This window comes from Dendropsophus ebraccatus, chromosome 14 (genome assembly GCF_027789765.1).
Source record: "Dendropsophus ebraccatus isolate aDenEbr1 chromosome 14, aDenEbr1.pat, whole genome shotgun sequence".
Lineage (NCBI taxonomy): Eukaryota > Metazoa > Chordata > Amphibia > Anura > Hylidae > Dendropsophus > Dendropsophus ebraccatus.
In genome coordinates, this window is record NC_091467.1 from 62,419,926 (window position 1) to 62,434,962 (window position 15,037).

At 51.1% G+C, this 15,037-nt stretch overlaps 1 protein-coding gene across 4 annotated transcripts in view; it reads right to left on the bottom strand.

The window, feature by feature from the left end:
• Positions 1-282: 282 nt before the first annotated feature.
• RGS9 (regulator of G protein signaling 9) overlaps positions 283-15,037 on the bottom strand; it is a 47,616-nt gene continuing 32,861 nt past the window's right edge. For 2 of the 4 annotated variants that reach the window (XM_069952803.1, XM_069952802.1), the window contains exons 13-20: positions 12,826-12,941; positions 12,319-12,406; positions 11,974-12,112; positions 11,802-11,884; positions 11,260-11,374; positions 10,426-10,578; positions 9,877-10,325; positions 283-1,898 (exon numbers count right to left, since the gene is read on the bottom strand). In XM_069952803.1, the coding sequence (XP_069808904.1) occupies positions 1,745-1,898; positions 9,877-10,325; positions 10,426-10,578; positions 11,260-11,374; positions 11,802-11,884; positions 11,974-12,112; positions 12,319-12,406; positions 12,826-12,941 (1,297 nt within the window). In that variant the 3' untranslated portion in view covers positions 283-1,744. Of the gene's footprint in view, positions 1,899-4,927; positions 5,130-9,876; positions 10,326-10,425; positions 10,579-11,259; positions 11,375-11,801; positions 11,885-11,973; positions 12,113-12,318; positions 12,407-12,825; positions 12,942-15,037 lie in introns of all 4 variants that reach the window. The other 2 variants (XR_011359766.1, XM_069952804.1) reach the window with 2 other exon arrangements.

Below are 15,037 nucleotides of genomic sequence, written 5' to 3' on the forward strand. Positions count from 1 at the left end.
GAAGAAGAGGGATAGAAAGGAAGAAAGACAGAAGAGGTGTAGGAAGGAAGAGGGAAGAGAAGGAGGAAAGAAAGAGACAAAGAGGTGTAGGAAGGAAGAGGAGGAGGAAGGAAGAGAGGTAGGAAAAGTAGTGAAGGAAGGAAGAGCGAGGGGGAGGAAGAAGGAGAGGGAGAAGAGGTGTACGAAGGAAGAGAGAAAGGAAGAGAAAGAATGAAGAGAGAGGGAGGAGAAGAGAGGAAGGGAGGAAGAGAGAGGGAGAAGAAAACGGGGATGAAGGAAGAGAGTGAGAAATAAAGAGAGGGAAGAGAAGCAGTAGAGATAGGAAGGGAGACAGGAACGGAAAGATACAATGGAAGAAGAGGGAGGAGAAATTAAAAAGGAAGGGCAGGAAGGAAGAAACAAAGAGGAAAAAGAATTAGTAGGAAGAAGAGAGGAAAAGGGAAGGGTAGGTGAGAAAATGAAGGGAAAGTAGTAATGGAAGACAAGGAAGGGGGAAGAGAAGAAGAGAAAGGGGAAGAGGGAAGAGAGAGGAGGAAGAAAGTGGAGAAGGAATTAAATTGGAAGGCACATCAGAAAAATGCAGCAGAAGTCTAAGGGGCCCCTCCGTTCCAATACAAGGTCTCAAGTCCCCCCGTACCCAAACAAGTCTACAGGGGCTCTCCTGTTCCAATACAAGTCTACACCTCCCTGCACCAATGCAAGTCTATGGGCCCTGCCTGCACCAATTCAAGTTCATGGGTCCCCTCTGTACCATTACAGGTCTACCCCCCCCCAATACCAATACAAATTTAAGGGTTGAACAGAGCTCCCTACAGGGCTCCCCTGCACCAATACAAGTCTACTGGCCACTACTAAGACCCTGTATTACGCCTCTTATATTGTACCCCTGCATACAGACCCCCTTATACACCTATACAGTACATACCTCCGTATACCTCTCTACAGTACATAACCCCCGTACACAGCTGTACAGTACAGACTCTGTATGAAGATCTCAAGTACAGAACCCCCTATAGTACAGACGCCTGCAAATACAGTGCATGAGGCCTAAACACTTGAATATCTTATCCTGAGCTGCACTCACTATTCTGCTCTTTATATAATGTCTTATCCTCCAGAGCTGCACTCACTATTCTGCTCTTTATATAATGTCTTATCCTCCAGAGCTGCACTCACTATTCTGCTCTAACATCATGTCTTATGCTCCACAGCTGCAGTTACTATTCTGCTGTTAGGCCATCTCTTATACCAGGGAGCACGGCTGTGGAGGTGAGTATACAGCACTCTGTGGCTCGGGGGTAGTCAGGACTTTGTTGTTGCTCTTTTCCTCCTCAGTTGCTTGGGGGAGGTTCTGGAGCGGGGACCCACAGGGACCATATGTAGGAGGTAGATGATGCGGGATCTGCAAATTCAATGTCCAATCTCATCTCCTCTGATATCGTCCATAGTGAGGTGACACCCACCCCAATATCATCCAGGCCCCCGATGAGACACAAGTGACAGTGAACAGAGAAGTCACGAACAGGCTACACAATGCTGAGCCCAGACCCCCCCAGAGCAGCACTCGGGCATGAGGGGCAGGTTGTGGCTATATTTGGCTAATACTGCTGTGCTTCAGTGATGGAGGGGCTTGGCCTCCCCCGCTGGCAGTGAACTGGTTAATGGTGAAGGCGATCGTTGGGTCCTAATGCACTTTATTATCCCGGAGGCTGCAGTCCATGGCGTGGTCTGTCCCGGGTGCCGCTTATCCCGCTTTCCCCTCCTCTATGATGTTCTCCCAGGGGCAGATCACCTCCTGGATGGAGTCCTTACACGCCAGCTGGCTGTCCTCCTCCTCCTCAGAGTCGATGGGGTAAATCCGGCACTCCGCAGGAATGTCCACCTTAATCTGGAAGAAGCTGCAACCGGGTACACAAGTTAGGGAGGGGGATTCTGGGGGCCCCACACAACAGCTGCCTGCAGAGGGTCAACAAGTGTATTTCCCTAACAATACAAGTTAGGGATCAGAGATTCTTAATCTAATGCCACTAGTAATGCCTGGTGTCGCAGAGCATGTGTGACTATGGGGTCCCAGAAACCCCTCCTGAAGAAGCCAGTAGTAATGTCTGGTGTAGTGAAGGGTGAGTGACTGTGTTCCCAGGGAATCCTGCTGAAGAAGCCACTAGTAATGCCTGGTGTAGTGAAGGGTGTGTGACTATATTCCTAGGGACTCATCCTAAAGAAGCCACTAGTAATGTCTGGTGTAGTGAAGGGTGTGTGACTATATTCCTAGGGACTCATCCTAAAGAAGCCACTAGTAATGTCTGGTGTAGTGAAGGGTGTGTGACTATATTCACAGGGACTCCTGCTAAAGAAGCCACTAGTAATGTCTGGTGTAGTGAAGGGTGAGTGACTGTGTTCCCAGAGACCCTCCTGAAGAAGCCACTAGTAATGTCTGGTGTAGTGAAGGGTGAGTGACTGTGTTCCCAGAGACCCTCCTGAAGAAGACACTAGTAATGTCTGGTGTAGTGAAAGGTGAGTGACTGTGTTCCCAGGGACTCCTCCTAAAGAAGCCACTTGTAATGTCTGGTGTAGCAGAGGATGTGTGTCCCCAGGGACTGTTCCTGAAGAAGCCACTAGTATTGTCTGATGTAGTGGAGGATGTGTGTCCCCAGGGACCATAAGTGAAATTAGGGGGGGGGGGGGGGGCATGTCGGCAGTGGCTCCTGGGCCCACACTGGCAGGGGCCCACTGAGGTCTCAGAGGCTTAAAGGGGTGCTCCGGCGGGGGGAGCACTTTTTTGGGGGGACCGGGGAGGAGGTGGCTGAAATAAAAGACGTCCACTTACCTCCCCGGTTCCAGCTGCGGGTCCCGCATCACGCCGCTCCGGTGCCCGGTTCCCGGCCGCTTCCGGGTGTCTGCCGCGGGCCCAAGACGTGACGTCTCAGGTCTGCTCAGCCACTCAGTGAAGGAGGCGGGATCCGTTTGAAGTCCGCTCGGATCCCCCCTCCTTCAATGAGTGGCTGAGCGGCCCTGAGACATAGCGTTTTGGGCGGCGTCAGACACCCGGAAGCGGCCGGGCACCGGAGCGCCGTGATGCAGGACCCGCCGCTGGAACCGGGAAGGTAAGTGGACATCTTTTATTTCAGCCACCTCCTCCCCAGTTCCCCCAAAAAAGTGCCCCCCCCCCTGCTGGAGCACCCCTTAAATGCTGTCTGCAAAAGCTATTTCTTTTGCAGAAAGCCTGCAGAGCGATGAGGAAGGACCTGTGGTGACATCATAAGGGGGCGGGGCTGAGAACTGGAGAGGATACTTGTGGATGAAGGACCTGTGGTGATGTCATGAGGGGGTGGGGCTGAGAACGGCAGAAGACGCTGGTGCATGAAGGACATGTGATTATTGTCCTCTTATATCTCCTCCTGTAATGTGACAGATAGATAGATAGATAGATAGATAGATAGATAGATAGATAGATAGATAGATAGATACGATAGATAGATAGATAGATAGATAGATAGATAGATAGATAGATAGATAGATAGATAGATAGATAGATAATGGATATTTAGCAGCTCATCACATATCTTGGATTGTACATGTATGATCATAACCAGCTCACCCCTTTGAGGCTATGTTCACACTGCGTATGTTTCCGGCCGTAGTGCGAACCGTGAATATACGCACGTAGTTTTGAGGTTGATGCGTTCGCTTGAAAGTATACGATATACGCCCGCACAGTGCACACTACGTATGAGCTTACGGCCGGATCGTATGCGGCGCCGTGAAAAATTAACAAGACCATTGTTTGAGGACGGAAATGTTGAAACTCATGGCCGTGGATTTCTATGCGGTCCCGTACAAAGTACTTATTTCAGCCAAAAGGTTCTGTGTGGTTTACGGGGCTGGGCGAAGATCGCTTCGAAACAAGCTAGGGAAGCATAACTGTACTACAGCGTATATTCGCGGTTCGTACGCATCCGGCCGCATGTAGATTTTTCCCACGCCCGTAGTTTCAGCCGCACATGTACGCCGGCGTACGAAATGCGGCCGGACTCATACGCAGTGTGAACATAGCCTTAATGTCTAAAAACTTATTACCTATACCACTATTATTTTTAGGCAAAGATAATCTGGTTAAAAGGGTTCTCCAGAATTAAGAAAAAAAAAACATAGTTGCTTTCTTCCAAAACAGCACCACCCTGCTCTTAGGTTGTGTGTGGTATTACAACTTGGCACTATTCACTTCAGTCGAATACCACACAAACTGAGGACAAGAGTGGTGCTGTCTGTGGAAGAAGGCAGCTATATTTTTCTAATCTTAAGCACTTTAAATTTTTTTGTGGTTCTATATGTGAAATGTACAGAAGCCTCTTACACTGCTCTTTATCCTTATCCACTATGAGTAATGTAGAAGAATATTCCCTTTATTATTCAAAAAGCCTTGTCACCTGCTGAGGTTCCCTATGGGTAAGGTTGGTTGGGGGCCCACTCAGACTCACTCGCCCCCCTAGGCTGAACCCCTAGCTACGCCCCTGCCAGGGACTCTTCCTGAAGAAGCCACTAATATTGTCTGGTGTAGCGGAGGATGTGTGTCCCCTCCTGACAAATAAAGTGGTCATGTCTGGTGTAGCTGTGTTCCCAAGGGATTCCTCCTGAAGAAGCCACTGGTAATGTCTAGTGCAGTGGAGAACATGTGACTATTTGTTCCCAGGTCCTGATAAGCCCACTAGTAGTGTCTGGTGTAGCTAAAGATGTGTGAATGTGTGTCCCTAGGGAGTCCTCTTGAAGAAGCCACTAGCAATGTCTGGTGTAGTAGATAATGTGCAACTATGTGTACTCAGGAACTGCTCTGGAAGCCACTTGTAATGTCTGGTGTAGCTGAGGATGTGTGACTATAAGGTCCCAGAGGCGTTTTTTGGGGGGCTCAGGTCTTGTCCGCTTAACTTACCCCTCTAAACTTTCTTTTCCATCATTATTTTTTTACACTTTCCCTTTAAGAGATGGATTTGATGTTTCTGTCTCCTGATCCCGCACGTTGCGGTTCACGTCCTGTGATTCATGCAGCGACATTGCGATGACTGGGAGCTGAATGGTTAACAAGCAGAATGTGGATGGGGACGGCTGTACACACGCATGCTCCATGCAGGACACTGGAGGAGCGAAACACAGAAAGTAACAGCGTGCGGCAAGCGAGACAGGGTACTGGCGGCACATTTACCAGACAGGAACAAGATGGGTGGCCAAGATGGGTGGAAGAACCACTGTGACGTTACACCAACATGGAATTGAGGAGGAGCTTAGGTATGTGACCCCAACCCCATCAAACATCAAATGTAGGAGGGGCTTAGATATGAACCCACCCCCATGTAGGAGGAGCTATGGTGTGACTCTGCCCCCTCCCAACATTGGATGTAAAAAGGGCTCCGCTGTGGCCCCTCCCACTACCAGCAGATGTAGGAGAAGCTTAGGTGTGACCCGCCCACTTCCATTAGATGTAGGAGGTCCATGTTACCATAACCCTCCCATCACCATCGGTTCTGCTGACCCCGCCTCCTTTATCAGACGTAGGAGCTTAGCTGTGACCCCATGTCCTTCATCAGATATAGGAGGAGCTCCACTGTGACCCCCATCCATCATCAGATATAGGAGGAGCTCCACTGTGACCCCCGCCCATCATCAGATATAAGAGAAGCTCCACTTTAACTCCACACTCATCATCAGATATAGGAGGCGCTCCACTGTGACCCCACGCCCATCATCAGATATAGGAGGAGCTCCACTATGACACCCACCCATCATCAGATATAGGAGGTGCTCCACTGTGACCCCACACCTATCATCAGATATAGGAGGAGCTCCACTTTAACTCCACACCAATCATCAGATATAGGAGGAGCTCTACTGTGACCCCCATCCATCATCAGATATAGGAGGAGCTCTACTGTGACCCCCACGCCCATCATCAGATATAGCAGAAGCTCCACTTTAACTCCATACTCATCATCAGATATAGGAGGTGCTCCACTGTGAACCCACGCCCATCATCAGATATAGGAGGAGCTCCACTATGACCCCCACCCATCATCAGATATAGGAGGAGCTCAACTGTGACCCCACGCCCATCATCAGATATAGGAGGAGCTCCACTGTGACCCCACGCCCATCATCAGATATAGGAGGAGTTCCACTGTGACCCCCACCCATCATCAGATATAGGAGGAGCTCCACTGTGACCCCACGCCCATCATCAGATATAGGAGGAGCTCCACTGTGACCCCCACCCATCATCAGATATAGGAGAAGCTCCACTGTGACCCCACGCCCATCATCAGATATAGGAGGAGCTCCACTGTGACTCCACGCCCATTATCAGATATAGGAGGAGCTCCACTATGACCCCCACCCATCATCAGATATAGGAGGAGCTCCACTGTGACCCCACGCCCATCATCAGATATAGGAGGAGCTCCACTGTGACCCCCACGCCCATCATCAGATATAGGAGAAGCTTCACTTTAACTCCACACTCATCATCAGATATAGGAGGCGCTCCATTGTGACCCCCCACCCATCATCAGATATAGGAGGAGCTCCACTGTGACCCCACGCCCATCATCAGATATAGGAGGAGCTCTACTGTGACCCCTGCTCATCATCACATATAGGAGGCGCTCCACTATGACCCCCACCCATCATCAGATATAGGAAGAGCTCCACTGTGACCCCCACCCATCATCAGATATAGGAGGCGCTCCACTATGACCCCCACCCATCATCAGATATAGGAGGCGCTCCACTATGACCCCCACCCATCATCAGATATAGGAGGAGCTCCACTGTGACCCCACGCCCATCATCAGATATAGGAGGAGCTCTACTGTGACCCCCACCCATCATCAGATATAGGAAGCGCTCCACTGTGACCCCTGCCCATCATCAGATATAGGAGGAGCTCTACTGTGACCCCCACCCATCATCAGATATAGAAAGCGCTCCACTGTGACCCCACGCCGATCATCAGATATAGGAGGAGCTCTACTGTGACCCCCACCCATCATCAGATATAGGAGGAGCTCTACTGTGACCCCACGCCCATCATCAGATATAGGAGGAGCTCTACTGTGACCCCCCCGCCCATCATCAGATATAGGAGGAGCTCCACTATGACCCCCCGCCCATCATCAGATATAGGAGGAGCTCTACTGTGACCCCACGCCCATCATCAGATATAGGAGGAGCTCCACTATGACCCCCCGCCCATCATCAGATATAGGAGGAGCTCCACTATGACCCCCACCCATCATCAGATATAGGAAGCGCTCCACTGTGACCCCCACCCATAATCAGATATAGGAGGAGCTCCACTGTGACCCCACGCCTACATCATATATAGGAGGAGCTCCACTGTGACTCCACGCCCATTATCAGATATAGGAGGAGCTCCACTATGACCCCCACCCATCATCAGATATAGGAGGAGCTCCACTGTGACCCCACGCCCATCATCAGATATAGGAGGAGCTCCACTGTGACCCCACGCCCATCATCAGATATAGGAGAAGCTTCACTTTAACTCCACACTCATCATCAGATATAGGAGGCGCTCCACTGTGACCCCCCACCCATCATCAGATATAGGAGGAGCTCCACTGTGACCCCACGCCCATCATCAGATATAGGAGGAGCTCTACTGTGACCCCTGCTCATCATCAGATATAGGAGGCGCTCCACTATGACCCCCACCCATCATCAGATATAGGAAGCGCTCCACTGTGACCCCCACCCATCATCAGATATAGGAGGAGCTCCACTGTGACCCCATGCCCATCATCAGATATAGGAGGAGCTCTACTGTGACCCCCACCCATCATCAGATATAGGAAGCGCTCCACTGTGACCCCTGCCCATCATCAGATATAGGAGGAGCTCTACTGTGACCCCCACCCATCATCAGATATAGAAAGCGCTCCACTGTGACCCCATGCCGATCATCAGATATAGGAGGAGCTCTACTGTGACCCCCACCCATCATCAGATATAGGAGGAGCTCTACTGTGACCCCACGCCCATCATCAGATATAGGAGGAGCTCCACTATGACCCCCCGCCCATCATCAGATATAGGAGGAGCTCCACTATGACCCCCACCCATCATCAGATATAGGAAGCGCTCCACTGTGACCCCCACCCATAATCAGATATAGGAGCTCCACTGTGACCCCACGCCTACATCATATATAGGAGGAGCTCCACTGTGACCCCCGACCCATCATCAGATATAGGAGGCGCTCCACTGTGATCCCACGGTTATCATCAGATATAGGAGGAGCTCCACTATGACCGCACGCCCATCATCAGATATAGGAGGAGCACTTCTGTGACCCCCGCTCATCATCAGATATAGGAGGAGCTCCTATGTGACACCCCCAACATCAGACATAGGAGGAGCTCCACTGTAACCCCCCCATCATCAGATATAGGAGGAGCTCCACTGTGACCCCACGCCCATCATCAGATATAGGAGGATCTCCACTGTGACCCCACGCCCATCATCAGATATAGGAGGAGCTCCACTGTAACCCCACGCTTATCATCAGATATAGGGGGAGCTCCACTGTGACCCCCCATAATCAGATATGAGGAACTCCACTGTAACTCCACGCCCATCATCAGATATAGGAGGAGCTCCACTGTAACCCCACGCCTATCATCAGATATAGGAGGAGCTCCACTGTGACCCCGCCCATCATCAGATATAGGAGGAGCTCTACTGCGACCCCGCCCATCAGACATAGGAGGAGCTCCACTGTGACCCCCGCCCATCATCAGATATAGGAGGAGCTCCACTGTAACCCCACGCCCATCAGATATAGGAGGAGCTCCACTGTGACCCCACGCCCATTATAAGATATAGGAGGAGCTCCACTGTAACCCCACGCCCATTAACAGATATAGGAGGAGCTCCACTGTAAACCCCCCCCCCCATAATCAGATATAGTAGGTGCTCCACTGTGACCCCCCCCCCCCCATCATCAGATATAGTAGGAGCTCCACTGTGACCCCCGCACATCATCAGATATAGGAGGAGCTCCACTGTAACCCCACACCTATCATCAGATATGGGAAGAGCTCCACTGTGACCCCGCCCATCATCAGATATAGGAGGAGCTCCACTGTGACCCCCGCCCATCATCAGATATAGGAGGAGCTCCACTGTGATCCCTGCCCATCATCAGATATAGGAGGAGCTCCACTGTGACCCCACGCCCATCATCAGATATAGGAGGAGCTCCACTGTGACCCCCGCCCATCATCAGATATAGTAGGAGCTCCACTTTGATCTCCGTGGCAATCATAAGATATAAGAGGAGCTCCACTTTGATCTCCGTGGCAATCATCAGATATAGGAGGAGCTCCACTGTGACCCCCGCCCATCATCAGATATAGTAGGAGCTCCACTTTGATCTCCGTGGCAATCATAAGATATAAGAGGAGCTCCACTTTGATCTCCGTGGCAATCATCAGATATAGGAGGAGCTCCACTGTGACCCCACACCCATCATCAGATATAGGAGGAGCTCCACTGTGACCCCCGCCTATCATCAGATATAGTAGGAGCTCCACTTTGATCTCCGTGGCAATCATAAGATATAAGAGGAGCTCCACTTTGATCTCTGTGGCAATCATCAGATATAGGAGCTCCACTGTGACCCCCGCCCATCATCAGATATAGGAGGAGCTCCACTGTGACCCCACACCCATCATCAGATATAGTAGGAGCTCCACTTTGATCTCCGTGGCAATCATAAGATATAAGAGGAGCTCCACTTTGATCTCCGTGGCAATCATCAGATATAGGAGGAGCTCCACTATGACCCCGCCCCCTTCCATCACTTACTTGGTCACTTTCTTGTTTGTCTGCTGCAGTTGCTGATCCAGCTCGTTCAGCGGTTGCACTTTGCCGTGATTCACCGCTGGGCACTTAGGGGAGAGGGTGGCAAACACTGGTGAGTTAGAGCATCCCCGCTTCAGGAGCTTGCTGAACGACAGGGTCACCTTGGATTTTGGCGCCATCTTGATCTCCATGGGGACGGACAGGTAGTTCCCGCCGGATTCGGATGTGAAGGAGACTTCGGTGTTATCGGAGGGGGAGGGGAGGCGGTGGTCGCCCGGTTCCCACTTCCGCTCCATGCCCGGCGTACTCTCTATCGCTACACTAATAGGAGAAGGGCAGGCAGCACAGTTTGGCAGAGCGATGTGTCCAGGGGAGGGCTCACTGGGGGAAGGGGGCACACAGGTACCCGTGTACACGGTCAGGTGAGGGATCGGAGCGGTGTAATGGCACAGCTGCGGGAGAGATCAGAGGGAGGTTAGGAGCTGCACTACAACACATAACATGGAGCCCAGGGCCCCCAAAGGATGCCAGGAAAATGTACAGGTGCACTACCTCATCCAGCCTGCAGGGGCTCATCCAGCCTTTTCTATGCAATACCTCGCCACCTAGTGGCTGCAAAGTCATACAGCAACAAATAGGCAGGATATCATCTGTACAGCACCAGCTGGTTGAGGGGTCATAGTTTCCTGGAATTCTCATGGAGCACTGGGAAATAACGATGAGGGTAAAGATGGAAGAAATGGACGCCAGACTGGAGATGTAACATTTATTATGAGATGAGACGCGCCCTGTCTACAGGAGCTAACACTCTAATCAGCCGCCACTCCCGCTACCCCTACCTGCTCTGCTTACTGGCTCCTGCCCACCACTGACACACTGTTACAAACCCTCAGCTGTAAAAAATAAAAACTGGAATCCCTGCTCTGGTCTCATGGTTCTCACAGCTATAGGTTTATTACAGTGTACTATTGTTTCTATTCACTGACAGCAAGTAGAGATCTTGCAAATGTTTAGAGGCTGCAGAACTTCCTCTACTTCTCATCTGGTCGGGGCCCATAGCTACACCAGGGTGCCCCAGAGCAGTGGCAGAGGGGAATCTGATGCATGACAAGGCTGGAGGGAACCTCCCCCATACTGTCTGGTACTGCCGCACCCCTTTCTACTCACTCCCACTACCAGGCCCTATAACTCTTACTATCATCATCATTCCTCCTATCTTACTAAGAGACCCAAAATGCAGAGCAGCGGAGACATCTAGTGGCTGTGAATGGAGCTGCAGCTGATCCTATGACTGGTACGATTCTGGCAGGGACCTCGAAGTCCGCTCTAGGGTGCTTTGGCTGCCTCCTGTTTGAGCTGTGCTCTGCGGTCTAGCTTGCTCATAACCTGTGTGATATCCACAGTGTTGGCAGCTTCTCTTGCTTTCGCCTCCTCCTCCAACTGGCGCAGGATCACCGGACTGGGGCTCGATCGCCGATGACGCCGCATGAACGGAAAATTACTGCGGGGGGAAAAAGAGAAAGATTGCAGTCATACAGAGAAAGAGATCTGCCTGCTGAGGGCGCTATATAACTTCTCTGACAGAAATGAGGGAATCAATCCCCCTAAACACCCCCTCTTACATCATGTCTTATCCTCCAGAGCTGCTCTCACTATTCTGCTGTTACATCATGTCTCATCCTCCAGAGCTACATTCACTATTCTGCTGTTACATCATGTCTCATCCTCCAGAGCTGCACTCACTATTCTGTGGTGTTCACAAATCACTGAGCAATACTGCTGAGAATGGCAGTTATACATAGGTAACACCACTAGGGGGCAGCAACATCCAGGAAATATCCTAGAGCTGCCAGAAGTTTTCAGATGCCCACCATCATCAGTGTGGGGTACCATGTATTTGATGGGTAGGGCACTCCCGGGGTACTCACCCCTTCTTGGTCTCCTGTGGGACCACCGCCTTGTTCAGCATCTCCTTGTAGATGGGAGACTTCAGGTACCGAGCATATGAATCCTACTGAGAGAAAGAAGGAGATGGCAGATAGTGTGTGGTGGGTGGAGGTCGTGGTGGGTAGTGCGTCCTGTCATGTGACCCCCACTGACCTTTTTCATCAGCATGTAGATGTGGGTCTGCGCAGCGTCCAGCACGTAGCGGTGCGGGTGCTTCAGCCCCTTCACTGTAATATCCATGGTTTTACCATCAATATTAATCCAGCGTCTGGCACCCGGAGCAAGGAACAGCCTGGAGGAGACAAGAGTCACATGACCTACGACAGCTGGGGGATTGTTATAGTGTATCAGTAATACTTTATAAGCGCTCCGGCTTACACCACCCTATACTGACACACTGTAACAAACCATCAGCTGTGTGAGGGGTCTGCAGCCTCTGGTTGTAAGAGACTCCCACATCTGTGATCAGGAGAAGACCCTCCACCCGATGTCACTCACTTGTAGATCTCCTCCGCCTTCTCCTTCACCTTGGACTGATCCCCATATTTCAGATCCTCACAGGCCTCCCAGAAGCTCATGTTCTCCCCTGCACAGACCAGACATTACTATTACTTTCTGGTATCAGCCATGTCAGGCTGGGGGGGAAGAGGTGACTGTAGGACAGGTATATACATCTATTACTCTCTGGTATCAGCCATGTCAGGCTTAGGGGGAGGTGAATGTAGGACAGGTATATACATCTATTACTCTCTGGTATCAGCCATGTCAGGCTGGGGAGAGGTGACTGTAGGACAGGTATATACAATCTATTACTCTCTGGTATCAGCCATGTTAGGCTGGGGGGAGGTGACTGTAGGACAGGTATATACAATCTATTACTCTCTGGTATCAGCCATGTCAGGCTGGGGTGAGGTGACTGTAGGACAGGTATATGCAATCTATTGCCCGCTGAATATAGACAGGTAACCAGTGTAGTCTCTCCAGCTCTGGGGTCGGGGTCCTCACCGCTGAACTCCTTCTTCAGGAACTGCTGGAAGCTCTGTCTCCCTTTGGGGTCTCGGATCAGCTCACTGAAGTTGAACGCCCAGCGCTCTACCCGCAGTTTGGTTGGGATCTCCACCCTAAAGGGAAAGACATCACAGTGTGAGGACCTGACACTCTCTGGTGGTCTCATTTCAGTCGGGCGCAAAAACAATCGACACAGAAAGTGAAAATTACATTGTTAAGGTATTAAACATAGGTACAATACCAAAGGCACAACACATAGCAGAGAGAAAAAGGAAGCACCATAAGACTCCCCAAAACGACATTGACATCAGGATAAAGGCACAGGGAGCAAACAGTGCCCAGAGCCACATGAAACTGGGGGGTGAGAAGAAGAAAGGAAAAGGGGGAAAAAAAAGAGGGGGGGACCCTGCCACATCACATTTATATTCGTCCGTGTTGGTGAATTGATCCCAGTATAACCAGGTGCGGGAGAAGCGAGTGGATCGGTCGTGCAACCGTGAGATCTTCCATAAGTTTGGTGTCCTTGACCCGAGTGATCCTTGAGGCCTGAGAGGGAAAACCAGGAGCAACTGCTGAGAAAGTTTATCGCCCTAGAGCAGCTTGCCCTAAGCCATGCACGGAAAACAGGGTCTTCAGTCCCCGGGGGGAAGGGTGCATTACCGAAGACCAGGAACAAAGGTAAGGGGTGAGAAATCCAAAAGGAGAGGTGTTTATGGCAGATTTTCAGAGTTGGGGCAATGGTCGGGTGGGAAGATAAAGGCGAGCAGAGGTAGGGAGCCAAGGGGCTGCAAGTAATAGGAAGGGGGAAAGGGCCATTTCCAAGCCCACCCAGAGCTTGGTGGAGGAGTGTCAGTGCCAATCCAAGACCCTGGAAAGGTGTGCTGATACGTAGTGAGGGTGACCCACACCACCTCGGGCCTTAGGCCTATATAAGACCAATTTCGACAAACGAGGCTGTTTGTGTGCCCGATGAACTTAGTCAAGAGCGAGGAGAGTTGGAGGAAGTAGTATGGTGGCACGGCAACTGGTAGGGCCTGAAAAAGATATAGTCTCGGGAGGACATTCATAAAAAAAAAATCCTCTAGGTGCCTCTATGTCACCTCTGCAGATCAGCCTCCATGGTCTTCAACATGGAGGAAAATTCACCTTGAGGGTGCCTTCACATGTAACGGATCCGCAGTGGATTTCACGCTGTGGATCCAGTGCCATTCATCCCTATGAGAACACATACTCGCAGCGGGATTGACCCCCACCACCGAGAGCATACATTACCTGCTTGGCGCCGCGGCTGCATGCTGCTGTGCACTGATTGGCTGAGCGGGACCGGAGCCGGGAGCCTCACATGCAGCCGCGGCGCCGAGCAGGTAAGGTATGCTCTCGGCGGTGGGCTGCGGGGGGTTAACTTACATACTTACAGCAGGATGTCAATCTCATAGGGATGGATGGCACTAGATCTGCAGCGTGAAATCCGCTGTGGTGAGATCTGTTATGTGTGAAGGCATCCAAAAGATGTCTGAAACAGTGGGCTTGAGCTGCACACCCATGTAGGACAGTGACGTCCGCAACCAGCGGAAAGGGAACAAGATCTTCAGGGTGGAAACAACCGAAGAAGTAAGAGATACGTTGAGTGCCTCCGAAATGGAAAAAGGAGATCATCCGCATAGGCTGCGACCTTATAATCATCACTACCAATATGGACTCCAGAGATATCAGGGTTCTGCCGTTGAAGATGGCGAATGGCGTAGAAAGGAGACCGTTGACAGAGACCTGTGCAGCTGGGTGCGAATAGGGAGAGCTAATCTAGGTCATCATGCTAGGGCCCAGGCCAAGTTGGCGAAGTGTGGCTGTGAGAAAAGGCCAACTGACCCTATCGAATAGCTGTTCGGCATCGGTGGAAGGGAGCATGGTTTGGAGGGACTTACTACAGATGTGATGGATGCCAGTAAGGCTCTGTGGCTCATTTCTGCATGCAGTCAGTGAATGAGGACACCCGCCTGACCGCCAGCTTGTGGAACGTGTCAGTACAGAGCAGAGCCGAGCCTTTGAGTCCAGGACAGGAAGTTCTAATGCTGGCATCAGCAAAAAGGGCATTAACTGCACCGATACAAAGTAACAAACCTTCAGCTGTGTACCTCCCATCTTCGCTTCTGTATTTCCTATAATTGGGGATCAGTAGCAACCGCTGTATTGAAAGAAGCCATACCACAGC